We start from the raw sequence: 26,454 nt of genomic DNA on the forward strand, positions 1-26,454 counted from the left end.
GGAGGGTGTTTCTGTAAGCTTTATTTTAAACAGCAATGGTTCTTTTTATCCAGACCCTTTTCTTATTTTTCAGGTTGTTTGTAGTGTCTGTCTTGGCTCTGAGTCTTGATCTCTGGCTCTTGTTGATAGCTGTGTGTCTTTGATGTGTATCTCTGTCCTAGCCATACAGCATGGTCATTGGACAGATTCCCAGCACCCTGCTCTTTTAGTATCATGATTTTCTGATGACTGTTCAGTGTTCCCTTTATGAAATAAGCTGCTGGCCTTGTTCCATTTTCAGTGAATAGTTTGTCTGCAGCACATCAATCGCTAAAACAGGAGGCTGCCTTTCTTAGAGAGAGCAAGGACTGTGTGTGCTGCAGTGTCCAAGGTCTCTCCTTACCTGTATAAGTGTTACTCAGGAGAGTGACAAATGGGAAGCATAGAAAAGACATATATTTCAATTCCTTCTATCTTGGCTTGTCAGCAGATGTCCTGTGGCTATTTCTACAGAGTGCTGTCAATGTTACATCTTTAACTTGTGTGTTACCTGCTTGGATCTCTAGCTGACAAAGCATTTATTCAAAGATTGATACTTCTGTGCTCATGGAGCTCAAAGAAAGGCTGCACATGCTTCAGTTCAGCTGAATTTGGATCTTGAAAATACTGAAAGAAATCCATCTGCCTTGAAACAAACCGGGTGAAACTAATGTGGCCTTCAGCTGCTCTTCATGGGAATATTTGTGTGTTCCCTGACAGAGGAGCATGCCTGAGTACCTTCCACACTGCCTGCCTTTTCTGAGTGATTCATGTGCTCTCTGTCCTGCACAGAGGCCTCCACTGGTGCCTCTGTTGCCAACATTTTTTCCCCAACACTTGCAGACTTGCAGTGGTGAGGGTGACAGGTATTCATGGGCAGAGCTGCAGCACCTGCGAGGTGGAATCCATCTAACTGCTGTCTCCCTTTGCTTTTCTGTGCAGAGGGACTATGAAGACAGCATCCTCTTTATGAAAGCTGAGGGTGAGTTCTCTGTTAGCCTGCATGCTCTGCTTCCACGCTGCTGTCTGTCCATCCCAGCTGCTGTCCAGTTGCCTGTCTGTGCTACCTACAGTGCTACGGAGGCAGCGTTTCCTATCTGCAATGTTGGGTGAGTGAGAGGTGCCTAAGCAGACACTCCTGCTGTTTTGTCAGGTGTTTTGCCACTTTCTTGGACTCTCCAGGAAATGCAGCTCATTCCAGTGGTTATTAGTTCTGTTGGCTGCCTTAACAACAGGCAACTCTGCCTTCCCTAAGGTCTTGGCAGAAAAGTCAGCAGAATGGTAGTACAGGTCATTGTGGGCACATCTTGGCATCTCACATCTGTTTGTTGCCAGCACATGCTGAGAACCATTCGTGCACAGGAACTAGGTGGGGAAGAGCACAGAACATCCCACATTCCCTGGAGAGGCCTGGGCTCCCGTTTAACCAAAGGCAACCTGCCCAGCATGAACAGGGAGAGATGAGCTACCAGCTGGAAACATTTTAGTCATTTAGGAGCAAGGATGCTCCCAGTTACCAAGGTTTGTCCTATTTTAATGAGAAAGGACAGTACTGTAGAAAGGAATGCAGTGAAGTTCCAGGCAAGGAGGAGGTGTACCTCCAACCAAGTGATTCCAACCATTTCAAGTGTTTCAGTCTCCACTTGGAGAAATAATTTGCTACAAGGGATAGGCCCGGGATGTCGGAGGATAAGGGTGGTAAGCAGCACACAGCTTAGATCAATAAAATAGAAAAAGCTGATGGCATAACATGTTCTTTGCAGAAATCAAACAAGCAAAGGGGGTTCTGGAAAATTGAATAAGGTATTAGGGAAATGGCTCAATCCTCTTTTGTCATCTGAGCATATAACAGAGGAAAATGTAGTCATTTAAATTAAGTAGCTGCAAATTTAGATACAAGAAAAGCAAATATTTAATTGTGGAACTGATTTGCTTGCTATCACCTTATGGTCATTAATAAAGTTCTTAGCTGTAATAACTAAGATTCTTTAAAGTGTGAGCCGAGCAGGGACTAGAGACAAATTTCTTCACAGCATCACATATTTGTCCAGCTGCATTTGGGATTCTTCCATTCAGCACTGGTTGCTTCACATCCCAACTGAATAACCTATTGGGAAAGGCCCATCCTATGCATGATTGCACAGGCAGCAAGTGATCCATTGATCTGCTAAAAATATATCTCCATTTCCTAGTGATCTTTTTTGCATCTTTGACTGGGAGACATCAGGTCCTTTCTTCATGAGTCCTGAGAGTGGCACACTGAAGCCAGGTGCTAAGTGCTTGGTCAAGGTGATCTTCAAGCCCGAGGTGGCTGGGGTGCATTATGCAACAGCAACGTGCTGGTTTGGAGGTGAAGAGAAACAAAAGAGGACAATCATGCTAAAAGCCCTGGGTGAGTCTTTCTTGCATTTAACACTCAAAGAAATGTGTATCACCCCTAACTCTGGAATAGCATTCCACAGGGATACATGGAAGGTTCTGCCACATTTGGCTCAACCCAGTGATGAGTAAGCAAAGCTCACAGTTTGAAAGTGGCCTGTGGAATTCTCTAGTGTACTTTTGCCAATTTGGAAGTGTTACCTGAAGAGACAGAGGGTCAAATATGCCCTGTGGCATGTTTTGGCCAAACAGCATTTCTAAGGCCTGTTTGAGTTGACAGAGGGGAAGAAATTAGAGGAATTCACTGAAAAAAAGCCTCCACAAACTCCTGGCTTTGTCTGCACTCAGTGTCTCCTGTCTGTCCCTGCTAGACAGAGAAGCAGAGGGAAATTTCTAAACCTTTCTGGATGGTTTAAAAATAAACAATGATTTCATTAGCAAGTCCATGTCTGAAGTGACTTGTATGGCCACTGACAAACAAAAAAATGTGATTCTAAGTAAGTTAAGGCTAGAAGAGCTATTTGGTTCAGAACAGGTCCAACTTTGAAGGTAGATCTAACTTCAGAGTTATCTGAGGTTCTTCAGACCTTGTCAAGTGTTGAATATTCAAGAGTAGAGGTTCCACCTGTCTTTCCTAATCCAGTATACTATTCTCTTTAACAGCCAAATACCCCTGCCTGTGTGTGAGCGTGACGGGAAAGAAGCCTGGAAAGTTTCAAGATGTCCTGTATTTTGGATCAGTTCCAGTGGGGACAACTGTGGAGAAGTCTGTGGAAATCTTCAATGTGTCTGTGGTATGGGGAGAGGGAGATTGATTTCTTATAAGAAGCTGGCAAGCTGACACATTTCCATGGGATATGTGGTCTTGTGTATCTCCCTTAAAGCTGCAAAAATAACCTAAGTGTGAGTGTGAATGAAGCAGAGGTGATGAGCCTTCCCCTACCAGCCATGCCATTCACTCTTGCCTCCCAGCTACAGTGCTAGCAACTTAGCCATTTGCAGTGGGGTATTGCAGTTTCCCCCTGCCTCTCTTCTGTGCTTGGTCCACATCAGCATATCCTTTGCACCCTGCAGCTCTCCTGCCCACCCTGGACAAGTCCATCAATCCTGTGTGGCACTTGTGTCAGTCTCAAATTGCTGCATGTGTGTCCCAGGCAACTGATGGATCTTCCGCTGCCCTCCGTGGAACGTAGCCCAGTCAATTGTTCAAAAAGTCAAATGGATTTGAGCACCTTGTTACCTGTGCCAGCTCAGCCCTTCCCAGCCTCTGAAGTGATGGATGTACTCAGAGACTGCTGACATAGATGACAGCAGTGCTGACTCCTCCACAGGCCCTGCAGCTTGGGAGTAGAAAAGACACACTCATTTTTGTACTGTTATTATCTGCACAGCATTGCCAGGCAAGCATCAGGACATTTTTTAAAAGGGTCTTGAGTACCGTGTCAGAGCACCAGCTTTGTTTTTTTTTTGGGAAAAGAAGACCCATAAACAAGGTGGAACTGTGGATAGAGGGAAATAAGTTACCTGCCTGCATGTTCCCCTGGTCACAGCAGTCATTTATGCTGTTTTGGCCCCTAGGGATACCTTGAGCCATCTTTCCACCTACCAGGAGGGGCACTCCAACCCCAGAGATCACAGGGAGTTTTGCTGCAGCCTGCTGATTTCTGACCATGTTGAGGGAGCTTGAGTTGCTTGAGTTGCTTGAGTTGCCACCCGTTCTCTATCAGAACAAAATGGCAGAGGTTTGCTGCACAGTGGTTCTGTGGCGGCCTTGGTGTTCTTGGTGGTGTTCAGCACTGCTGAAAATGGCAGTTCTTACCTGATTAGTGTCCTTCATTCAGAGCCATCCTGGCTCATGTTGGTTCCTTTGTTAACCTGTTTCTTTTCTACTTGTAGGTTGATGCACCATGTATAATAGAACGAGCAGAAAACCCTCTGCTTTATGGTTATGTTTTCTCCTGTAATATGTCCAGTGATGTTGTCCCTGCCAAAGGGAAGCTGCTCTTGTGCATACGGTTTCAGCCCCAAGTAGTAGGAGAGCACAGCACTGACTATTTCACGATCACATCTGCTGGATGCCACTTGAAGACTGTTCTGAAAGTGGTTGGCTCATGTAAAGGTACCAAAGCCTTTCCTGTTTCTCCCTGTCAGCTTCTCTGGAGGGAAAATGTTAGTGCTTGTGGAGGGGCTTGAAGTTATCATAGCCTGAAATCACAGACTAAACTCCTGCTGGGATCTGGCTGTCCCTGGTGTACCATTTGGGATTTATATTTGCTTGACTGTTTTAAGTGAATGTCCAACTGTTTGCTAGGACCAGTAGGTTTGCTGAAGAGTTTAATCTGTTTGGGAATATCAGTTAAGTGCAGCAGTGTCTTGTGACATGTTGGAAGAAACAGCTGTGACAGGTCCAGGATCTTATCTTGCGTGTTGTGCTAGGTCCTTCTGTGTCACTGCACCAGCATTCTGTGAGCTTTGACTGGATCAATCTTGGAGAAAGTTTGATGCGGACACTGAAAATCAGCAACAGGTCCGATGTCCCAGCCTATTATCAGTTTGATATTGATTGCAAGGGGAGTGTCTTCTCCTTGGATCGCCCCAGCGGAGTCTTGGAGGGCACAACCACACTGACACTGAAGGTGACCTTCCGACCTACCCACCCCATAACCTACCACCGCAGAGTCGCGTGCCTCGTCCACCACCAGGTATGGGAGGCAAAGGGTGGTTTCATTGCTGTGATACTTTAGAGGCATCTTCAGTGCAACCCAAGAGGACTGGCCTGTCTCAGTAGTCTCTGCAAATCTCTTACCACTGCATTTTCATTGATAGCTATCGTAGACTCGTTAAGATTGGAAAAGACCTCTAAGATCATTGAGTCCAACCATTGACCCGACACTGCCAAGTATACCACTAACCATGTCCCCAAGTGCCACATCTGCATGTCTTTTAAATACCTGCAGGCATGATGATTCAACTACATCCCTGGGCAGCCTGGGGTGACAACCATTTTGGTGAACAAATTTTTCACATTATCCAATCTAACCACTGCCCCAACTCCACTTGAGGTAATTTCCTCTTGTCCTATCACTTCTTACCTCGGAGAAGAGACCAGCCCTCACATAGCTACACCCTCCTTTCAGGTAGTTGTAGAGAGCAACAAAATTCCCCCTAAGCCTTTTGTTTTTTTCCAGGCTAAACAGCCCCAACTCCCTCTGCCATTCCTCATAAGACTTGTGGTCCAGACCCCTCACCAGCTTCATTGCCCTTCTCTGGACATGCTTCAGCTCCTCATTGTTGTTCTTGTACTGAGGGGTGCAAAACTGAGCATAATAGTCAAGACACAGTCTCACAATTGCTGAGTACAGGGGAACATTCACTGCCCTGGTCCTGCTTGCCACACTGTTTTTGATACAAGCCAGGATGCCCTTGATCTTCTTGGCCACCCAGGCACACACTGGCTCATGTTCAGCTGTTGTCAGCCATCACCCACAGGTGCTTTTCTGATGAGCAGCTTTCCAGCCACTCTGCTCCAAGCTTGTAATGCTGCCTGGGGTTATTGTGACCCAAGTGCAGAACCTGGACTCTTGTTAAGCAGAATCCCCATGGTGCAGGTTCCTATCAGCAATAGGATGTGGACAGTCAGTAATGCCTGCTTTACATTACAAACGGCTTGTAAGTGCCATGAGGTGCATCCTCTGTGGCTCTTGTCTGTTTAGGTCTCTCTCCTAACTTTAGCTGCATTGCTGTGCACTGATTGCCTTTAATTTCAACTCCAGTTTCAAGAAAGTTATTGTCTGACATTGAGACATAAAGTTAATGGCAGCTGAAAACTGCAGATGCTAAGCCTTTCCCAGCAGGGTTTTGGAAGTGATACTGGTATGGTGAAACTCTTAAAGCAATCACAGGACAGTTTACTTCTTATTATCCTGTCTTGTGTTTTCCCAGGAACCCCAGTATGTGGACTTTTTTGGTACCTGCCATTCAGACACAGCTAAGCCACCCATCCTTCAGAAAAGACACATCTCCTGGTACCGAACCAACATGGTGAGGGGACTGACCTTCTATCCCCCTGATATCCTGAGTGAAATGCTGAAGAGTGAGAAGTTGCAGATGGATGAAAAGGGAGCCCTCATGCTGCCCCCTGAGGTATGAGCTGCCCTCCCTGGAATCTAAGAAACTTTCAGCTCTTCTCTATAAATGCTGGGTATCTGTTGTACAGAAGACATATCTAGAAGGGCTTGCAGGTGCCAGATTGATTTCTTTAGTATTTCTGCTGTTGATGTTCCCAGTACACACCAACACTATTTTTGTCAGGTGGCTTTTACCCTAGCTCAGCTTCTTTCTGGCATTAACTCAATCATGGGGTCATTTTTTGCTTCCTCTTTAGTCTCAGATTGAGGTTTACAAATAGAAGCCTCCTTGAAGCCTAGACTTTGAGCTGTCCTAGGAACTCTTGCTGAAGTGCATCTTGCTGAAGGGCCTTCTTGCTCATGAAGGCAAGCAGCACCTGGTGTCTCCCACAGGCGCACTTTCCCTACTCACACTGAGGTATTTCCATCCTGTAGATTTCTGAGGACCAGCCGCCCAAGGAATACTTGGAACCCAATGCCATGGCTGAGTATTTCGACAATGGTGAAAACAGCAACCTGGCCTTGTTTCCTGCTCATGTTAGTGTCAGCCCCAGGGAGTATGACTTTGGATGCTGCGTGCCACCACAAAAATCTCTTTCTCTCTGTGTGACCAACCACACCAAAGGAAATATCATTGTTGCCTGGACTCCAAACCATGACAGTGCCTTCTATGTGCGCCCTGAAATCTGTGAGGTGCTACCATTGAAGTCTTCAATCTTCCATGTCTTTTGCATGCCCACTCAGGTCAACAGTCTTTATGCAGCAGAGCTGGAAGGTTTTGCTGTTTATAAGGTTAGTAGGAATTACTAAGACTAGAGATGACCTAGCAAGAAACTTTTTGCAGAATAAAGTATTTCAGGCGAGTTAAAATTCAGTTTAAACCCTTTAAAATGAGCACCTCTATTAACTCTTTTGGCCACTGCTTTGATACACTGTTTGGTTAAAGTTTCTCTTTCACCTGTGTCCTGGTAGAGTGAGAAGATGCAGAGAGAGAAGTGACAGAACAAGTCACAGCTCATGCACTTGCACAGCCACACTTATCTCTAGGAAACATGAAGCATGGTACACCACACTGAAGGAGGAATTACTATGAATTACTGCACTATTAGTGTAGATGTGAGCCTGCACAAGAATGGTTATTATGGCCTGGGTGATGGGCAAGAATTTGGTCTTTGTGTCAGGCCCTCCACAAGTAAAGCTGCTGAGGGCACTTTCTTCTCCCAAGTGACATGGGATTCATGTTACACGAGTCTGCAGTTACAGGAGATTTAGTACCCAGAAATGTCCTGGTAAGTGAAAGTTAACATTTGCCATCTGCTTCTCATCTGGCACTGGTCAGTCCTTCTTCCCTGAAAATGTCAATTCCTTAGCCCCAGGGCTGTCATTGAACAAGCAGCTGCTTGAGGTAGTATGTGCACCTGGTCTCTTCCAACTCAGATTAATCTGTGATTCTGTGAAACACCTAGCCACACTCCCTTCCTGCACACACCGTGTTGTCCCTTGTGTGTCTGCAGGTGATGAGACACTACAACAACATTGAGGATGATGCCACCATCTGCCCATCGTGGTGCCTGACTGTGAGGCTGAGAGCACACACATATGAAGCAAAACAGGAGCACATCATTCCACAGTACATCCTGGATGTCCCCAAAGTGTGTAACTGATTGACCTTTGGATCTTTGCAGAGACACTCAGTGTTCTGAATTATTTACTTTGTCTCCCATTGCACTGAGATGTATCTTTGGTGGTTTCTGATGGTGTGGAGGCTCCTGCTGTGTTACCATAGTTGGCTGTTTCTCCTGCATTAGCTTCCCAACCTCCACCATGTCAGCTGTACTAACCATCTCAGTAATTCTGAGAGAAAAGCTGTTGGGATCACCTTCTTTTCTGTTTGGGTGGGCATGGGCACTAACAAGGGGAGCCCAGGAGCCTCAAAAACTGCATGCACTTGGGCAAACAGAATGCTCATGAAAGACAAGTGGTTGTAAGATAGAGGGGAAGGTTCTCTCTCTCTCTTCCTGCTGTTTCTGTAGCACAGTGAGGTGTTTTTCCTATGAGGTTAGGGGAGGTCTGATCCTAAGGTATAAGAATAGTCTTGAGAACCTCTTATGAAATCTCTTCAGCTAATCTAGGCCATGCAGCCTTTATTTGATGTGCATGAAGTGGAGCAAATTCCAGCTTGCTGGAATTCTTCACCCAGGATGTCACTGTCCATGCAGAAACTGCAGGCACCAGCAAGCAGCTCGCTTACTGGATGGGCATAAAGCATGGCATGATGGAAAATAGGTTCGCCAGTCCCATGAGGGCCACTATGGCAAGGGAAAAGAACATCATTTGTGTACCCTTAGGTGGTTTAATTTCTTTCCTTGAAAGGAAGCAGTTAGAAAGTTCTCCATAGATTCAAGATAGTGCTTATCGGAACCTGGAATTTAATGTAGTGAAAACTTTTTCTTTAAGCTGGTTTTTAAACCCAATGAAAGCAACCCTTTTTGTTTGTCTCCACCAGACTTTTCCTCCTGCAGTATGTGACACTGATACCTACTGCAGCGTGCTGTTGTCCAACACGAGCACCTCTTTGATAACCTTCAGTGTGAACTACACTGAAGAATGTCCCTCTGTTTTGGTCAAGCCCAGCTTAGGACATGTCATTCCAGGAGGCCACCAGATTTTCCTTCTCTACACTCACCCAGTTACAACAGTCTTGCAGCAGCATGTCCTGTCTTTGGAGCTCAACTCTTATCCTGCATACACTAAGGTAAGGAGAGGGAAGTGGACAATGGTGAGCAAAGTTTTGTAGTCTTCCCTTTCCACAGTGACTTGCACTGGGATGCTTATTACATCTCCTAATGGTTAGTTTAGATTTTTGTCTTTGGAAATAGGAATGAAAGAATATTTAAAAAATTTAATATGGAGTCAACATTGCAGAAAAAAGGCCTTTGTGGTGCCAAACATCCTGTACCCCTTGTTCCTTACATTTATGTCTCTTGGAATACACTGTATTATGCTAAGGGTCTAAATTGACAGCATGGCCTAAAGCCCTTCCTCTCCTTATTAAGATCCAAATTTTTCTTGCTTTTCTCTTGGAAGGAGCAACATTTTTGTAAGGTTCCTCCAGAGGCAGCTGAAACTTCTAGCTAATGGCTGTTACTTTTTCTCTTAATTCCACAGGAGATTGTTCTCCAGAGTTGTGGGCAGTCCCTTCGTTTGCTCTTAGAAGGTGATGGAATTTTCTACTTCAAGCCTCTCCAGATAGGGACCTCCTCTACACGAATGTACACCATTAAAAACTGCACGAGGCTACCCATGGTTTTCACATGGAGGATCCGTCAGTCAGACAGGAAGGTCCTGTCTGTCAGCCCCACTACAGGGATCCTCCAGCCCTATGAAGCTATGGTAAGTTCAAATTCTACTAAAGTTGTGGTTTGTTCTCTACAACACAACCTCAGCCTGGCTTTGAATCTCTGGATGTTCATTCCCAGTGTGAATTTTTGATGCAGATGGAGGTGGTGTGTCTGTAAAGAACTAGGTTAGCTACAGTGGAGGAGAGGACTAAATGCAATTGTTGAGGTGTTTGGGTTTATTTCTGGACTGGAGCTCCTGTGGGCACTCTTCCCTCTTGTGATTGCAGGCTCAGGCATGGACTTTTAGTCCTGACAAGGAAACCAAGTATGTGCTGCGAGCTGTGGTGTTTGTGAAGTGGAAAAGCCCAGAGTCTCCCACAGATGCCCATTATGTCTTACGGGTCGTTGGAGAAGGGGCAGTGGGCACCATCAGGGTAAGGAACAGGGGCGCACTGAGTACTGGGGGGGGGGGGGGGGGACCAGGGTGGGATGGGGGTCTTGGACTTTCTCTTTCCCCTGTACTGGAAGCAGCCAATACAGATTCACAGCAAAATCCCCAGACACTGTTTTCAGTTTAAATGACAGTACTCATTCTAGTGGCCTAATGGCAACATGTTGTAAATGTCCTGCCAGTTCAAATACAACCTTAACAAATCCTCTGGGATTGCTCTGTTCCAGACTCAACCAAGCAATCCATTTGGCTCCTTGGGAATCATGGTTCTCTCCTCTCATTCTGTCTGTTCTCCTTCTCCATTTGTTTTGCTGTTAGTCTGATTTCAAAGTGTAGTGGACCTTTAAAAGTGGTATAGCCAGTACACCTCCATGTGGCTCTCCCCCTGTTATCTGCAGGTCTGTGTGGCCACTTTCATTTTTAGTCAGGTTTCTTAACAAACCAGAGGTAAATAAAATAATACTTTGAAAGTCACTGCCCAATGTCAATCATGTTGATTGATGGGTGATAATTTCTTCAAGGTATGTAGTCATTATAAATTGTATGTGAGTGCACAACTAGCCAAAAGTGAGGGGCACTCTTTAAGCAGTCACAAAAGGGCCAGCAAAAACCTCTCAGCCTTGACCCAAGTGCAGCTGGCCAGCTAGTGTTCTCACAGCCCTGAATATGCTACATCCTACCCAGCAAACAGCCTAAAAAACAGTAGGAGAATGCATTTGGAGGAGGGATTGAGTCCCTCACAGACCTGTTCCACATTTTATTGTGCTCCAACTACCTTAAAGGTGTTTGTAGCAAAGTGGGTGTTGGTCTTTTCACCTGAGTAATAAGCAATAAGGCAAGAGTAAATCACTTTAAATTGCATCAGGGGAGGTTTAGATTGGATGCTTAGAAAAATTTCTTCAGGAAAGGGGTTGTCACTCATTGGAATGCCGCTGCCCAATTAAGTGGTTGAGTCATTCTTGGAAGTATTTAAAAGACGTGTATTCAGGGACATGGTTTAGTGGTGGCATTGACAGTGTCAATGGTTGGACTCAGTGATCTTAGAGGTCTTTTTTAACCTCAACAATTCTATCTCCCAGGGCATGCCAGGTCCTACACAAAGCAGGGAGTCCTTTGCACTGCACTGTACTTGGCATGTGCCAAGGGATCAGCATGTGGTGAGATAAGTGGTGGCTACACTCAACCACTATGTTTGACATGTTAAAGTGACCTCAGCATGGTGGGTTTGTATTCCAGGCACACAAGGACTATCTGGACCTTGGAAATGTTCTAGTTGGTGATCAAAAAAGCTACAGCATTGTACTGCTAAATGATGGGATCTGTACTCTGAATTACATCCTCAGTGTGGAGCAACTCTTCACAGGGCCCCATGACCCTGAGGAGGTCCGCAGCGATCTACTGGGTACTGTAAAGGAATTAACATGGGACAGGACCTTAGTTTTCCCCTCTTTTCTCCAAAACCAATCTAGAATTAACCTGGAGGTTGGACTGGTTGCTGGTTGGCTTGCACTGATTCTCTCAAACCTTAAGTTGTCTGCCCCTTTGTGCAGGACGTGACTTTTCTGTCTTGCTAGAAAAAGCATAATCCAGAGTCTGACAATTGAAGTTAGACCAATCTGGACCTTGAAATAAGATACAATTTCCCAGCAGAGGAGGAAGTTAAATAAAGAACCTTACCAGAAGAAATGTTGCCAGCTCTTAGTTGCCTACCTAGAGGACCTCCAGTTGGGAAGTTCCCTGCTCTTTGCTGGCCAGAGGCAATCTGGGTAGTCCCAGTAAGCTGCCTACAGTCGTAGTCTGGGAATCCCAAATTCAGCACTTGAAGCTAATCCTAACTATTAGGCAAGGGGTGGCAGTGGCTAGAGTGCTGGTAGACTTAGTGATCTGTGTGCCACAATATGTGTGGTGTAAGAGACAGTAATGCCAAGAGCTCATACCACCTCTTGTATCCTACAGCTCTAGAGCTGGAACATTCCAGAGGAACAATTCCTGCAAGATCAAAAGCTTCTGTGAGAATAAAAGTAAGACCAGCCCGTCGGCTGCAATACACCTGGAAAATCAGATATGATATTTGTGCACCCAAAGGTGAGATGGATGTTTTGGGGTGTTCAGAGATGGGGGACAGTGTTTGTAAAAGAAGAGACTGGCAAGACAAGGAGGTGAAAAATGTAATGTCATTTGAATGAAAGGGGAACACAAGATATAAGTAACTGTTTATGATTTTTCAGTGTGAAAACAAGAGGCACTTCATAAAATGTTTAGACTGTAGGTTTAAATCAAAACATGTTTTTCTCACATAGTGCAAAACTAAATTGTGTAAATACACTGTTGAAAAGGATTACATTCATAGTCTTCTGATGATGTCTAAATGCAGAAGTCAAGGTACAACTAGAAGTCAGTGGTTTAGGGGTTTTGAGAAGCTGCCAAACAAAAGACTATGTACAATGCCCATTCTTTCATTGTTCTTGGTCGGGCCTCCTTCCTCTTTGCTGCAGTCAAAATGACCCAGGCAGCAGCCCCTTAATGGCACATGACTACTTTTTGGTGTTTCTTTCTCCCCCAAGCTGCAGGTCTTGCAAATGTAAAAGAGAAGGAGGAGTTCCTGTGCCGTGTTGTAGCAACAGGCGTCTACCCAACTTTGCGCATCACAGACGCTTGTACAACAGGGACTGCCAGGCGTAACAGCAAGATGCACATCTGGAAGCTCTTCTCCTTGGACACACTGAATGAATACTTGGAGAGAGACCCAACTCCTGGCGAGCTCACCTACAAAGTCCCCACAAGGCACAGGTGAGATGAGGAAATGGCTCAGTGGATCTTTGAGTCCCTTGCATGAGCCAGACAGAGATGCTGTGGCTTATTGGCATGTGTTGTAGCTCCTTGCTGCCTGGCACCCTGTTTTTCCATCCTAACTGCTGCAGGCAGTTGCTCACTTCCACTTTTCTGCTTAAGCTCCCTTGAAAGGAGCCACAGAAACAGAGAATAATTTAATTGCAATAACCTCCAAAAGTCTCTGATGTAGCAAAGCAGGGACATATAGATCAGGTTGCCCCAGACCTTATTCAGTTATAAATATCTGAATATTCAGTGCTGAATATGTCTGAAAATGGAGAAACCACAGCTTGTCTGAGCTCCTGTTTAACCATTTCCATGGTGAAAACCCTTTCCTTAGTATCTCATCAGAATATCTTGTATTGCAACTTGTGCAGTTGCCATCCCTGACCCATTGCTTCATAAGGCTGAACAAGTCCAGGTCCTTTTGTCCATCCTTGTAATCACAGAATGGTTTGGATTGGAAGAGACCTTAAAGATCATCTAATTCCAACCCTTCTGCCATGGGCAGGGATGCCTTCCACTAGATCAAGTTGCTCAGAGCCCCATCCAGCTTGGCTCCAGCTCTCAGCCATTTTAGTGGCCCTCCATTGGGCCTGCTCCAGTACATCAGTGACTTCCTTATACTGAGGAGCTAAAGAGAGACTTCAGGCTAAGCAGGACTCTCTTATGTCACTCACTTTCATTAGACATACATAAAAGATTTTGAAAAGAAAATCAGGTCTGCCTTATGTTCAGTGTCCTTTCTCTCAAAAGGGTCAAGAACATAAGATCAGACAAGAATTATAAGGAAGACAGCCAGTGTGGAATGACCTTTCCCCTGTCATGCCCTGATGACCCTTCCTCCTGTTTCAGTTTAATATCTTCTTTCTCTCCTGTGACCAGCACATGCTTGATCCCTCCAGTGTATACCCCTCTCCTGCTGGATTTTGACTTTGGGTCTGCCCCAGTAGACTCACAGCCTACCTGTGTGATGCTTCTGCTGGAGAACAAGGGTGTGGTACCTGTGGACTGGTAAGCAGCGCTCACTGGAGCTCAGCCTTCTTTTTTGGGGTCTGGAAGTGCTCAAAGGGCTGTGAGAAATTTGCAGGTTAATAGGGTGGGTTTTGTAGGTACAGCTGCAGCTGAGGTCTGTTGATGAGTCTAGCTGGGTAAGCAATCAGGGAGATCCAGATGAGATCTGATGAAATGTGATGTGGCCACCAGGTGGGCTAAGCCCATTTGGATTGAATATGTGACCACAGCCCTGGGGAAGTTGCATATCCTCGTTGCTGACCAGCTGATTGGTTCCCTAGGGCCTTCTTGTTTCCTTCTGATCAGAAGATGGACATAGAGCGCTGGGCAGAAGATGTTGACTTTACCCCCCAGGAGCTGCACCAGATGAGAATTCAGGATAACCAGCTCTTCAGTGTTTCCCCCAAGTCAGGAACACTTCTTCCAGGGCAGGAGGAATCTGTCCAGCTCTCACACAGGTGATGACAAGCACCTGTTCTTCAGAGCCTCATGCTGTGTGCCAGAACAACATATGCCATCAGTCTCCTGAGTTTCCATGCCAGATTTTCCTTCCTCATCATATATTTCTCAGCAGAGGCTGGGCAATAAAAAGTTCCTGAACATGTCCAGTTTCTGGACCCCACAGAGCTGGTCTTCCTCAGGAGAATGTTTTAATGTCCTTTAACACTGCAGAGCAAAAGGCATTTAGTGTGACATGCTGGGGACCCTGCCTTGACCTGACAGTTGAGGAGATGAATGATGGTAGCTGCACATGCTGCACTTTTGATTATGTAATGATTTTTTTTTTTTTGTCATCAGCTAGAACTGCTAGCCCTTGCCTGCCTGTAGAAGGTATGAAGAAAGCCGAATGCTTCCCCTTTCAAAGCAGACCATATCTGAGAAGTTTTGGCATTTTGTTTGCCTAAAAACTTGGGTGCCTGAATAGGTGTATGACTAAAATCAACACTGTATCACTCATTCCCACCCAAACACCGCTGGGTTCCCCCACCTCCCTGCAGCCCTTACGCAGCAGTGACTCTTTAGCTGGGAAGTGAATTGTCTCTAATGTTCTGTGTGACTCTGACTCTATTATTCTGGGCACAAGGTTGATTTCTACTGTTTTCCTCTCTCTCCTCTTTCACTGCTAGACATGATTTCATTGGCAATGATCGCCTCCCTGTCCTGCTGAAGATTTCCCATGGCCGTGAGATTCTGGTAAGATAGCAGGTGTCCCTTCCATTTGCTGAACAACAGCAGGTAGGAACTGAATTAATAAGTGTTTTCCCCAGAATCTGCATAGTGTACAGGGGGCTGTGTCCTTCCCCTGGAATTTGCACTAGCCAGGCAGTAAGAGAGGATCAAGCAGAGACATAAAAACAATGTTCTGACAAACTTGTGATTCCAGCACAGAGTGATGTGGGCAGTGCACTGGCAGAATGGCCCTTGGATGTTGCATCTGCTGGATTCTTCATCAAGAGCACTATTATTTATTTATTTATTATTAACCTTTGTATTTTATTAATGGTGTTAGTGCAGAATTCCTTCTTCCTTCAAGACAACTCCAAGTCCAAAACCGCCTTTCCATGTTTTTCAGTCCCTGCATGTTTTCCACACTCTGATGTAACTTATGATCAGGATTCCTGTGCATGCCTCTCCTCATTTCATCTGCCTCACTGTGAGTTGTTCCATGCTGTTCCTGGAGTTCAAATCTGCAGCCCTTCCTGCTTCTCTCTTATGCAGCTTTCCTGAATCTCTCCATCTCATCAACCTTCCATACTCTACAACCCCCCCTGGAATATGCTTTTCTCCAAATACGCCACCATCATCTTCTGTGATGGTAGTTTGGGAATGCACAGGGTGGCAGAGCATCCTCCACCTCTGGGGTTACAGGGTGAACTCCTTCCCCAAGCCCAGAAGATAGTCCCTGGGTTCCTGGTTGGCTGCAGCCTTTGTCCACCCACTTATTTCTCCTACCAATGATAGAGGAGATTCTTACTCATTCTTCCTGCTCGACTGCTTTCTAAAGCATCCCAGAGCTGATCTTTGGTGTGTTTTCCCTGAGCATCTCCTCAGGCTTAGAACTAATTTCTCTTTCTCCCCCTCTCTCAAACTGTCAGTTAGAGTCAAAGTCACCTTGTGCTCTGCCAGGCACTGCTCATGCCCGGCTGAGCCTTCCTGTCTGTCTCTGAAGTTTCCTATGAGACCATTGTGTTCACATATCTCTTTTATTTTTCTTTTCTTTCAGGACTGTTGTCAGCTGAAAATCCAACCCTTTGACCAAGCTGTTCAAACAGTGGCTTAACTGTGCCTTCCCTCAAAGCCCTTGGACAGGCTCCCTGTGCTCTGCCTGCCTGGCACAATCCTGAGAGTGACTGTGGGGAAGAGTTGGCCAGTGAGGGAAGAGGCTTTGGAGCACCAGCAGCCTATAGGGCACACATCCTCTCTTGCCATATGGCCAGTGGCTTTGATGGCCACCAGAGGCTACCACCCTCTGTCTTGCTGTCCCTGCAGAAAGGGCTAGAAAAGCGTGGGATACCCTGGGGATGAAAAGATGCCTTGGTGCCTTTGAGCTCTGGCAATAGGAGCTGTAGAAGCCAGTGCAGAGACATGGAGCAGTGCAGGTAGTTGCAGCCTGCAGAGATGCAGTGTCAGTACTAAACTGCTGATATCAGAAAGTAGGAATGGGAAATACTTCTTGTGCAAGGAGGGCAGCTGAGGGACTGAGCTGTGTGCCTGCTTTCCTTGCAGTCATGGCATGAAGTGCACAGAGTTTCCAGCTCCTGGGGCATAAACTACCCTAAATATGCTCCCATTCCAGGGCTGAGCAAACTCTCACCTGTGATTCTGGTGAAATGTACAGAGCATATGCTAACCTTAAGCATATGCTAACCTTAAGCAAATGCTGTAGTGTCACCCCAAAAGTTAAGCTTTGGAAATTTCCAAAAGCAATAAACAGACGAGGAGCACATTGGGTGGGGTATTGCTTGGTTACTCTGTCAAATTCCAAATTATTTGGCTTCAGAGCTGTGTGTTTAGCCACCTGCAAACCAATGCCTGTTTTTCCTTTGGGTTTAAAATCACTTCTGTGATGACTTTACCTACATGGATAGATTCTGACCTCCTGTTTCTCTGTTTCCCTAACTTAATTTTCAGGAGAAGCTTCTTTTCTGTTATTCCTTCCCCATTCAGTGGCCAATTTTTAGTCCTCTGATGATTTATAGGTACTCTGAATAACCTAAACTGATGTCCCACTGGCAATTTTTTCTGGCTGTAGAAGGAGACATCTGTAGCACTTCTGTGTTTCCAATTCCTTGTGCGGCAGGGAAACAAGGCCTCCCACTGCCTAATGCTTTCACAGATTGTCCTTTGCCTCTTCACCTGTAAGACTGCTTGTTCTCAGAGCTCTGAGATTGTTTGGCCGGGCAGAATTTGCAGCCCCCAGCAGTTTTAGTAGGAAAAGCCCAGCCAGCTCATGTGTTGCAGGCTGAGGTAGGCTGGTTCACAGAACTCCCTGGAGAGAAGGGCTGGATCCCAAGGAGAATCCCTGAGCACACAGATTTTATAAAGTGCAAGTGTTTGCACTTCACTTCATAGCTGCTAGTTTGGTATTGTGAGGTGTTATCACCTGCAGCTTGTGTTCTCCAGGCAGCTCTCCTCCCTGGGGAATCTGGCATCCCCTGGCATCCCTCTTATGATCTTAAGTCTTCACTGTGGGATGAAGTCTATGCACTCTAGAAGGACAGTTGATTGCAGCAAGTCTTCACTTCTCTCCATTTGTCTCTCTTTAACTGATAATCCTCTAAATGTCATATTCTGTGTCAAATGGAAACTGATGACAGTTTTTCCTGAGCAGTTCTGGTCTGTTGGAATACAAGGTGGATTTTTGATCAAAGTTATATAAATAGATCTTTCACTCCCAAAGCGCAGGGAGGTTCCTATCCCTTTTTCTTTTGAAGTTTAAAAGCAAAGCTTTTGTCTTTCTCCTACTTTCACTTCATCTGGCAAGCTGTGGTTCTCAGGAGGCTGAATACTCATGTAGTGCTTTGAAAAGATCCCATGTGGGACCTTGCTAACCTTGTATTTCTAGTTCTTTTTCACTCTGCATTTTGTTTATAGATCTGAACTGAAATGAGTTTTTTAAAAGGAGTTGTCATTCTCTGCTCTTTTTAAAGTGGCTGATACAGTATCTCCTGCAGGTGTCTATCTTTGCAAATATTCTCTCTGTCTTTTACACATCTGTTTGAAAATAGCCATGCTTCAGGCTTAATTACTGTGAATTGCAGCAACTTGGCTCCCGTTGGCCCATGCAGAGACATTGCTAAGTGACTGCTTTGCAGCCTCTACCCCAAAGCAGACAGCTCAGGGGTACTTTGGAGTGATCCTGCAGAAAACAGTGCATCATCAGTGCATCTTCAGCATGATTGTAGTTTTCTCAACATGCAGGAGCCTATGTGAATGCAAAATCTTTCTGTGAAATAGCTCTGTAATCTCTCCACTTTGCTTGGAGTGCCTGGTGGCTGCTTTGCCAACAGGATACTGTTGATCATCACTTGGTCACTTAGTTCAGCTGGAATCGTCTTGCTTTTGGACTTGCTTCTAGCTTTTGGGCTGCTAGACACATTCTTGGAGCACTCTAGAGTGCATGCAGATGATCCTTTACAAGAGGAGGCCATTACTTACCTAAATCCTCTCTTTCCAAAGTATTTGGCTGTGACGGCTGCACATTCTCCTATGTGCAGTCCAGACGCTTTCATTCATGGACAATTTCCACCATACACTTGTACAGAGAAGCACTGATGCTGATGCCTAGCATAGCAGAGAGAAAAGTCTTTCTGATAAAAGAAGAGAACCTTTCAGAGAAAATCTGGAGCAGGTTCTCCATCTCCTTGATTTTTGTCTTAGGACACGCTATCCTGGTATTACCAATTAAAGTTTGTAACTGTGTGGCCTTCCATTTGCAAAGTACTTCAGAGTCCTTGTGCAGATGTTAGTGATGGGACCAAGGCCCTGTGAGGAAGTGACTGCCTTTCTCTCCACTGTAGCTGACCTTCAGTGGTGTGACAGTGGAGCACGACCAGCGCTACGTTCATTTTGCATCCACCAAGCATGTCTTTGCACCCGTCGCTGTGGGACGCTCCCACCCTCCCACACAGGTGAGCATCCTGGAGCCAAAGCCAGCAGCAAGTGTAGGGAAGGAGCTACACTGCTGTGTCCCAAGGACAGGCAGTGTCTGAGGCAATTCTCAGAAAATGGAATGGCCTCTGTAGTGAAGCGTCACAGGAGAACTCTGAGGATAGCTCTAGGCAGAGTTTGCAAATAGCTGCTGGGAAAGTACTTCTCACCATCTGCAGTTTGACAAGATTAGGTGTTCACTCTGTAATCAGGATGCTTATGAGGTGTGTTGGGCTGTTCACTTATTCTCTTGCATTGTATCTGAGTGAAAACTTGCCTAGCTGCTCCAAGTACTCTGGAAATAAACCCTAATTAGATTTTTAGGAAATTAATTTTACTTCCTTAAACGCTTATTCAGAAAAGGCAGCTTTGATTATGTTCTGCCTAATTTACTTGGGAAATGAACAAGTCTGAATTGAATTTAGAGCACTTTAATACAAGTTTTTTTGCATTTTACGTATTCCGCTTTACAATGATCCCTTTAGCTAATCTGTATGAATTTCCCCCAGTGTGAATTGACAAGGCACCATTTGGAGAGGCACTTTGCTTATCAATGTACATGTGTGGTGATAAACCTTCAGCACAGCTGCCTATCAGAGCCTTGGTGTTAAATCTTGACACTATAAGGTCTTCTCATTCTTAGGAGATAAGCTGATTAATTAAGTATTAATGCTTATCAGCGCCCCCTGGGGAAGCATTAACTAGTTTAACTTGTACCTGGTATAAAAAGCACTGCTCTTTCTGACTTCACTTCAGATTTATAAACTCTACAATGGTGGCTCCATGCCCGTGACATTTGAGGTTCAGCTGGACAACCTTATGAAGACACAGGAGGAGAATTTTCAGCATCCTGTATTTGCCTGCCTAACTCCTAGAGGAGAAATCCCCCCTGGTGAATCAGGGCACATTGGGTGGATCTTCTCACCACTGGAAGCTAAAACATACACGGTAAGAGCCTCCTCATGACTGAAAGAAACAGATTCTGCTGTTGACCTAAAATTCTTTAGGTTTCTTACAGGTGGTTGTAATGTAATGCTACAGCTGATTTGAGCTCTATGCTTCCAAGTAGCAGAGTCATGACAGCAAATGAGTGGCTGGTCTGGTCTGGAAATGGAGCAGATAAATTTGTCTCATACGTTTTTTCTTCCCAAGAAGAGATATCTTCCACAACCAGAGTGATCCCAGTATTTATTTTTCAAGTAGCGAACAGTAACTGGGGATATCAGTAGTATCTGTTCAGATTTATGGTTCATTGTTGGCCTCCAAAAATTCCCACCGAAGAGACTGAAGTCAGTGTTTTCTATCACTGCAGTGTCTGCTGCTGCAAACTTCTGAAAACAGCCTTCTCAAAGACCTCTGTCCTGGGCTGCAGCAGGCAGGCAAGGCCAGAGCTCTTGCACTACTTGTTGCTTCAGTCTGTGGTGAATGCATGGATAAATAAATAAATTTAACTTTAAAACTCCAACCTTTGCTCCAAGACTCTGTCCATCTCATACTGTAACTGGCTAATTGACTACTTAACCAGCTTTCCTGGGCTAGCAGGAAAGGCCAACGCCTGAAAGAGCGAAAGAGACTGGATTTGTCTTTATCCATGCATGGGGTGTATTTAGACCAGTCCATTAGCAAGTATGCTAGCTTGTTGCACATCTCTCCCAAATATGACTCTGGACTTAAAACTTTTATCTTGTCTGAGGCAGGTTGATGTTGTCATCCAGATCCTGGAGGGTGACTCGACCCAGATTACTTTCCAGGGAGTAGGCTACAATCCAAATTATGTAGAAGAGGCTGCCACATCCAGAAATTTTTTTTCTTCTGCAATCATTCCAGGTTCTGCCAGGCTAACTGTGCCTGGGCAGGTAAGTCCAAGTGTGGGATATGAGAGATATGATCAGTCCAGAAATGTGTGAGAGACTGAAATATACAAGTGGCCCCATCTTGCAGTAGTCTGTGTTGCAGGAGAGTTCATTTGCCATGAGACAGAGCAAGACATTTCCCTTCCAGCAGGTGATCTAGAGCTTAACTTATGGATGCTGAAAGGTGTCTTCTTTCCAGCTTGTCACTTCCATAACCATTAGAACAAAAAAGGGTTTGGGTTTGTTCATGTAATTTTTTCTTAGATGTTACCTCCCATCACAGCTGCCTTTCTTCTGTGCAGCTACAACACCATTTTCTTTCCTAAATCATTGTCAAAAAGACCATTATACTCCTGCCGTGCTCTGTCAGGTCTTGGCTGCCACCATTTCCCAGCCAAACTCAGGTGATTCACAGCCTGAATGCTGACTGCAGGATGGGCACCTATTCAGGCACATGCAGAGGAATGCACTTGTCTGACCTGCTGCTGGCTCAGCAGGAGCTTGGCTGGCCTGGCTGGAGCTGGCCTGCCAGCCTGGACAATCTGTTAAACTCACCCACAGATCCAAGCACAGCAAATGAGCATTACACAGCAGCAGCAGCAGAGGCTTTCTCCTGGCAGGTAAAGGATTCAACCTGTGTGACATTAGCATGTCTTCCTTGGAGCCAGCCACAGCTCCACCTGCTCTTCTGCTTCCAGCAGGGCAATTACATTCCTGAGAACAGCAAAGAGAAGATGATTGAAAACTGCCTCAGTCTGACAATGAAGATGGCATTCTGCAAGGCTCTGTTGTCTGAAATGAAGTTTCTTTCTCTAATGATAACTGTACTTAATTAGAGATTGCATTGTGCCTGGAGAACAGGACAAACTAGTAGCATACTAGTGGCAAGGTGTATTAGGGATTGATTTCCTAAAACTCACAGCCAGATTTGATAGGGATTTTGTACAAGCACACACCTCATGTTTCTAAGCTGAAGCAGGAAAAGGCCTGGATCGCAAGTGCTGCACAGAGAATTGGGATGTTACTGGTCCTCTGTGCTCCTGAGATCCTCTCCTGTCCAGCACCAGCGTTATGTCTTATTTATTGCTCACTCAATCCCACTGCAATCCAGCTGGCCTTCTGATGTAATGCCACTGTAACCAGAGCAAAATTGAGAGAATTGTTACACTCCCTCAAGTTCCTAAAGATACCTGATATTATCTGTGAATTGCTGGATTTAGAGATGAGTATGACTTAGAGATGACTGTATGGTTAGGTCCCATCTTCCTTCCCTGCCATTCCTTCTGATTTCTCCTTGCTTCCTGCAGGCAGCCACCTTGTCCCATAGCAGGATTTGCCTTGGAAATATCCCAGACTGCACCAAAGCTGGTCGACTTGTCTTTCTCAACAATATCTTGAAGAGCAAGGCAGTGGTGTTTAACTGGCAGATAAATGCTAAAGAAATGGTGAGTTCCTCTTTGATCTACAGCCTTCCTGCCCATCTTACTGTGCCATGAAAGGACCTTACAGCTCCATTTTCAATAAGACACTCAGTTCTAGGGAATTGGCTTTCTACTAGGCGATGAAAGGAAAAGTGAAGGCAATGTTTAGGACAGATGGAACAACAGGAATTCAGAAGGGAAATCCAAAGTCTTTGGTGAGGTTATATGAAGCTGGAACTACAAAATGTGATAACAAACCTCAGGACTCTGTCCGCCAGCAAAAGCCGTGTTTGTTGTTAGAATGTATCAACTGCATATCTCTCATGCCACCTACCTCTGAGGAGAGGTGTGTTCCAGGCGAAGAGAAAGCACACAGGAAGGTCCCAGGACAGTGAAATAGCTCCTCTGGGTTTTTTTCTTTTTTTATTTAATTTTTTTCTTCTCCTCCTGCCCTTCACCCAGGTGTTGGAGATTGCTCCGAATTCAGGAGTTGTGCAGCCTGGAGAGAGTATCCCTTGCTTCATCACACTGCAACCTACAAGGAATCCCTACTTCTGCAGAGTAAATCTGGTGTGTGAGGTGAGACCCAAGAGGTGTCTGTGTATTACCATGGCCTGGGCATGTTATTGTGGTTCCCAAATGGCTGACCCTAGCAGTCAGCTGCCTGCTGCTTCCAGCTGAAAGAATCCTCACACACTTCTCACTCCTGAAGACACCTAGCTTCATCCTTCCTGATGGTTTGAGCATCTTTGTGACTGTGTGGCTCACTAGATGAAGTGTAATTGTGCAATGTATGGATTTGTGAGGGGAGCCCAGCTGCTAGAAGTGATGGTTTGAATGGGAATGGCTTTCAGTGGATGCCAAAGACTTGATATCTGTAAAAAAACAAGTCTTGCTGCTTTAATATTACTGGGGGCACAGACCAACAGTAACGTCCTCCTCAACATTTCCCAGGTTCTTTTTTGGCAAGAGAGTGTATCTTCTCTGTCTCAGACTTAAAATACCACTGTTTTTTCCTCTTCCTGCCACTGGAATACATGGAAAGAAAGTGGGTTTCTTCCTGGGACCTTCTGAAGGAGACAAACAGACATGGACTTGAGCCATGGACTGTTGTTTGCAGCTCTTTTCTAGCCCTGCTCCCTTCAGTTATGGTTTGTTTCCTAGGTGTACATCCAGGAGTCCCTGGTTCAGTATGAGAGGGACCTGCACAAGTGGGAAAAGGAGAAGGAACGGCAGGCTGTGGAATTCACCATCACAGAGAAGGACCTTGACACCAAGAAGAAGCTAACATCTCCCTCAGTGGTAAGTGCTCTCAAAACCTTGCACCAGATTAGATGGGCTTAAAAACAGCAGCCAGTGTTGACAAGAAACATTCTTTAGGAAAACCTAGGCAGTTGTTAAGAGGACATGAGACTGATTTGTTAAAGACCTCAAAGCTGATCTGTGGTTAGAGGAAAATGAGATCTTGTTTTCTAGCCAAGAATCATCTTACAAACTCTGAAATTACTAGTGACCATCTGAAATTTGGAAGTGCATGAGAAGCCTTTGGAAAAACAAAGCCAGTGGCTCTGGAAACCAATGGTTGGATTTTTAACCATGAATAAACACTGGAGAGAAATGTGTGGCTAGCAGTAAGAATGTGGTCTGAGTGAAGAATGGAGGATGAGATCATTGACTCTCAGCTGGCACAACGTTTAAAAAAGATCATAAGCTTTTGTTCTTCTCTATATCTTCCCCACGTGGTAATTCTTCTTCCCTTTTTTTTAATTTAATATTTTATTTTTCAGAGGTTATCAGATTCTGCTGAAACAGAATGTCTTTCAAAATCGTCACCTGTGATGAGGAAATACAAGGTAAGTCAAGCTTGTCTCACTCGTGGTAGAATCAAACTGACTGCTTTAGAAAAGAGGCAAATGTTGGATATCACAGTGTGGGAGTCTGGACAGAGAGCACAGCAGGATTTGTAGCTTCAAGGCTTTGGGAGACAGACTGTTTGGAGGAGGCAGAAGAATCACACTGTCTGGCTGTGTTCTCTGGCCAGTAACTTTCCAGCTGAGGTGAATGGGAACTGAAATTGGCATCTAATGTGCACCCATGACTGGAGAAAGGGGGAAAGGTTTCAAATAAGCAGAAAAAATGCACACAGACAGGGCAATTGGTGTCTGTACTGGTTGCATTTTGGGGCCACAATGCAATGTGTGCCACAGCAGAAAGCAGCAGGACCCTGGCAGAACATGGTGCAGCCACCTCAAGAAGAGCTGTGCTCTGTTCCTCAGGAGAAGCTGCAGACAGGAACTGCCTTGGTTCAAATACACAGAAAGCTTTAACGTTCAGTTTGCCTGGTTCATCAGTTTCCACTCAAGTGCACAACTGTATGCACTGCTGTAAGACAGCTTTTCCAGCAGTGGTGGGAAGGTGTGAAACAAGGTCCCAGTGAGTGCTCTGCAGAGCTACCTGGGCCCCAAGGAAGAGCCAGCAGTGCCTATAGCCATCAGCAGGATGTGCTGTGGGAATGGCAGGGCTCAAAGCTAACCCAAGATGTGGAAAGATTTAGGGGAGCTGAGGGGAGGCTGGATCTGAGAGGACTGAGGCAACAAGGAGATGCAGCTTGTTATCTCAGGAATGTCACTGCAGTGAGGCTGTAGCAGTGCTCCTGAGACCCCTTGAGCACCTTTGCATGTCTTGCACTGTTCTGTGTGAAGGAATCGGCTCAGGGCCACTCTAGCTTGGACTGTTTTCTCTGTGCTGTTTGGTGTGATCAGTGATGCAAGTCAAAGCATTCACTGGATGAGCTACAGAAAGGTAACAAACATTTTCTTTTAGTCCTCTAGGGTTTTAAGCCCTAGTGATAATTTGGAGCCTGCTGTGTCTGTGTAAGGAGCAGTGCAGGCCCCTAGCCTCATTCCAAGAGGCAGGACGGCCATGTCTCAATGATCATTGAAGTCCTGTGATGCCTGAGGACTTCTCCAGATCTCTGTGGTGTTCTTCTGGCCCAGGCATCCTGGCTAGTGCTCTAAGGAGCTTCCCCCAATCTGACTGCTGTTAATGCAACCCCAAGTTGGCCCATGTAGTGTGACTGGGGTCAGTTCCTGGTTTCCCTTCAGGTCTGGGGGAGGACAGTTTCCCCACGGATTCCATCCATGTACTTTGCTTCTCCTGCAGCACTGCCAGTGTGCTTACAAGAGCTTCCACAGTGGTGGATTGGAGAACAACAGCCCCAAGTTCCTTAGAGAGACCCTGAAACCCTGTTGACATTTGGGGCTGGCACGCTGGTCAGTGAGAAGGGAACAGACCTGACTTCCATTACGGCTGCTCCTGCCTGTTATCAGTACTGCGGTGCTAAGATCATTTTGACACCCAGGATCTGGTGGCTCTGCTTGCTGGGCTTTCAGCTCTCATGCCCGTGCTCAAACCTAGACCAGCCTACTTGTGGCCAAAGGACCAATGATATGCCTGCCATTTCTTTCTCTCCAACAGACATTACCCCCTATTAAAAGCCAGCCTCCACCCAGTCAGCCACCTGGATACACTGAGAGGAGGCTGCCATTGGACAAAGATGCCAGCCAGGTGTGGGTCAAACCAGAGCCTCCCACGCCCTTGTCCTTACACCTTGATGTGTCAGCCAGGTCCTTTGCTATTGAGGACTTTCTCAGCAACTTTGCCTTGGATTTTCCCAGATACTTCTTGTCCCGGTAAGAGATAGAGTTTTTTGGATTGGCTGCTTCATCTGAGCCAGGGCTGCCCCATGCTCTGATATGCACTGAACTTGGTGCTCTGCTCTGCTCCTCTGTGCCTCAGTATTAAGTAAGAGGTGTCTTGCTTTCCCCAGCATTAGCTGACATGACCTGTTTCTCTCCCCACCTCAAC

The 26,454-nt window shown here is 45.6% G+C and overlaps 1 protein-coding gene across 7 annotated transcripts in view; it reads left to right on the forward strand.

Annotated features, from left to right (window-relative positions):
• The window catches only part of CFAP65 (cilia and flagella associated protein 65), a 34,808-nt gene that overhangs the window by 2,677 nt on the left and 5,677 nt on the right, over positions 1 to 26,454 (forward strand). For 3 of the 7 annotated variants that reach the window (XM_074548656.1, XM_074548652.1, XM_074548653.1), the window contains exons 5-29: positions 961 to 1,127; positions 2,211 to 2,410; positions 3,061 to 3,191; positions 4,294 to 4,516; positions 4,834 to 5,099; positions 6,340 to 6,540; positions 6,960 to 7,316; positions 8,039 to 8,176; positions 9,031 to 9,279; positions 9,693 to 9,917; positions 10,153 to 10,299; positions 11,553 to 11,718; positions 12,273 to 12,401; positions 12,881 to 13,106; positions 14,034 to 14,162; positions 14,444 to 14,620; positions 15,290 to 15,356; positions 19,184 to 19,294; positions 20,070 to 20,261; positions 21,011 to 21,169; positions 22,474 to 22,611; positions 23,050 to 23,166; positions 23,752 to 23,889; positions 24,375 to 24,440; positions 26,065 to 26,279. In XM_074548656.1, the coding sequence (XP_074404757.1) occupies positions 961 to 1,127; positions 2,211 to 2,410; positions 3,061 to 3,191; positions 4,294 to 4,516; positions 4,834 to 5,099; positions 6,340 to 6,540; positions 6,960 to 7,316; positions 8,039 to 8,176; positions 9,031 to 9,279; positions 9,693 to 9,917; positions 10,153 to 10,299; positions 11,553 to 11,718; positions 12,273 to 12,401; positions 12,881 to 13,106; positions 14,034 to 14,162; positions 14,444 to 14,620; positions 15,290 to 15,356; positions 19,184 to 19,294; positions 20,070 to 20,261; positions 21,011 to 21,169; positions 22,474 to 22,611; positions 23,050 to 23,166; positions 23,752 to 23,889; positions 24,375 to 24,440; positions 26,065 to 26,279 (4,334 nt within the window). The remainder of the gene's footprint in view (positions 1 to 960; positions 1,128 to 2,210; positions 2,411 to 3,060; positions 3,192 to 4,293; positions 4,517 to 4,833; positions 5,100 to 6,339; positions 6,541 to 6,959; positions 7,317 to 8,038; positions 8,177 to 9,030; positions 9,280 to 9,692; positions 9,918 to 10,152; positions 10,300 to 11,552; positions 11,719 to 12,272; positions 12,402 to 12,880; positions 13,107 to 14,033; positions 14,163 to 14,443; positions 14,621 to 15,289; positions 15,357 to 19,183; positions 19,295 to 20,069; positions 20,262 to 21,010; positions 21,170 to 22,473; positions 22,612 to 23,049; positions 23,167 to 23,751; positions 23,890 to 24,374; positions 24,441 to 26,064; positions 26,280 to 26,454) is intronic. The other 4 variants (XM_074548654.1, XM_074548655.1, XM_026792253.2 and 1 more) reach the window with 3 other exon arrangements.

Source organism: Zonotrichia albicollis, chromosome 10 (genome assembly GCF_047830755.1).
Source record: "Zonotrichia albicollis isolate bZonAlb1 chromosome 10, bZonAlb1.hap1, whole genome shotgun sequence".
Taxonomy (NCBI): Eukaryota; Metazoa; Chordata; class Aves; order Passeriformes; family Passerellidae; genus Zonotrichia; species Zonotrichia albicollis.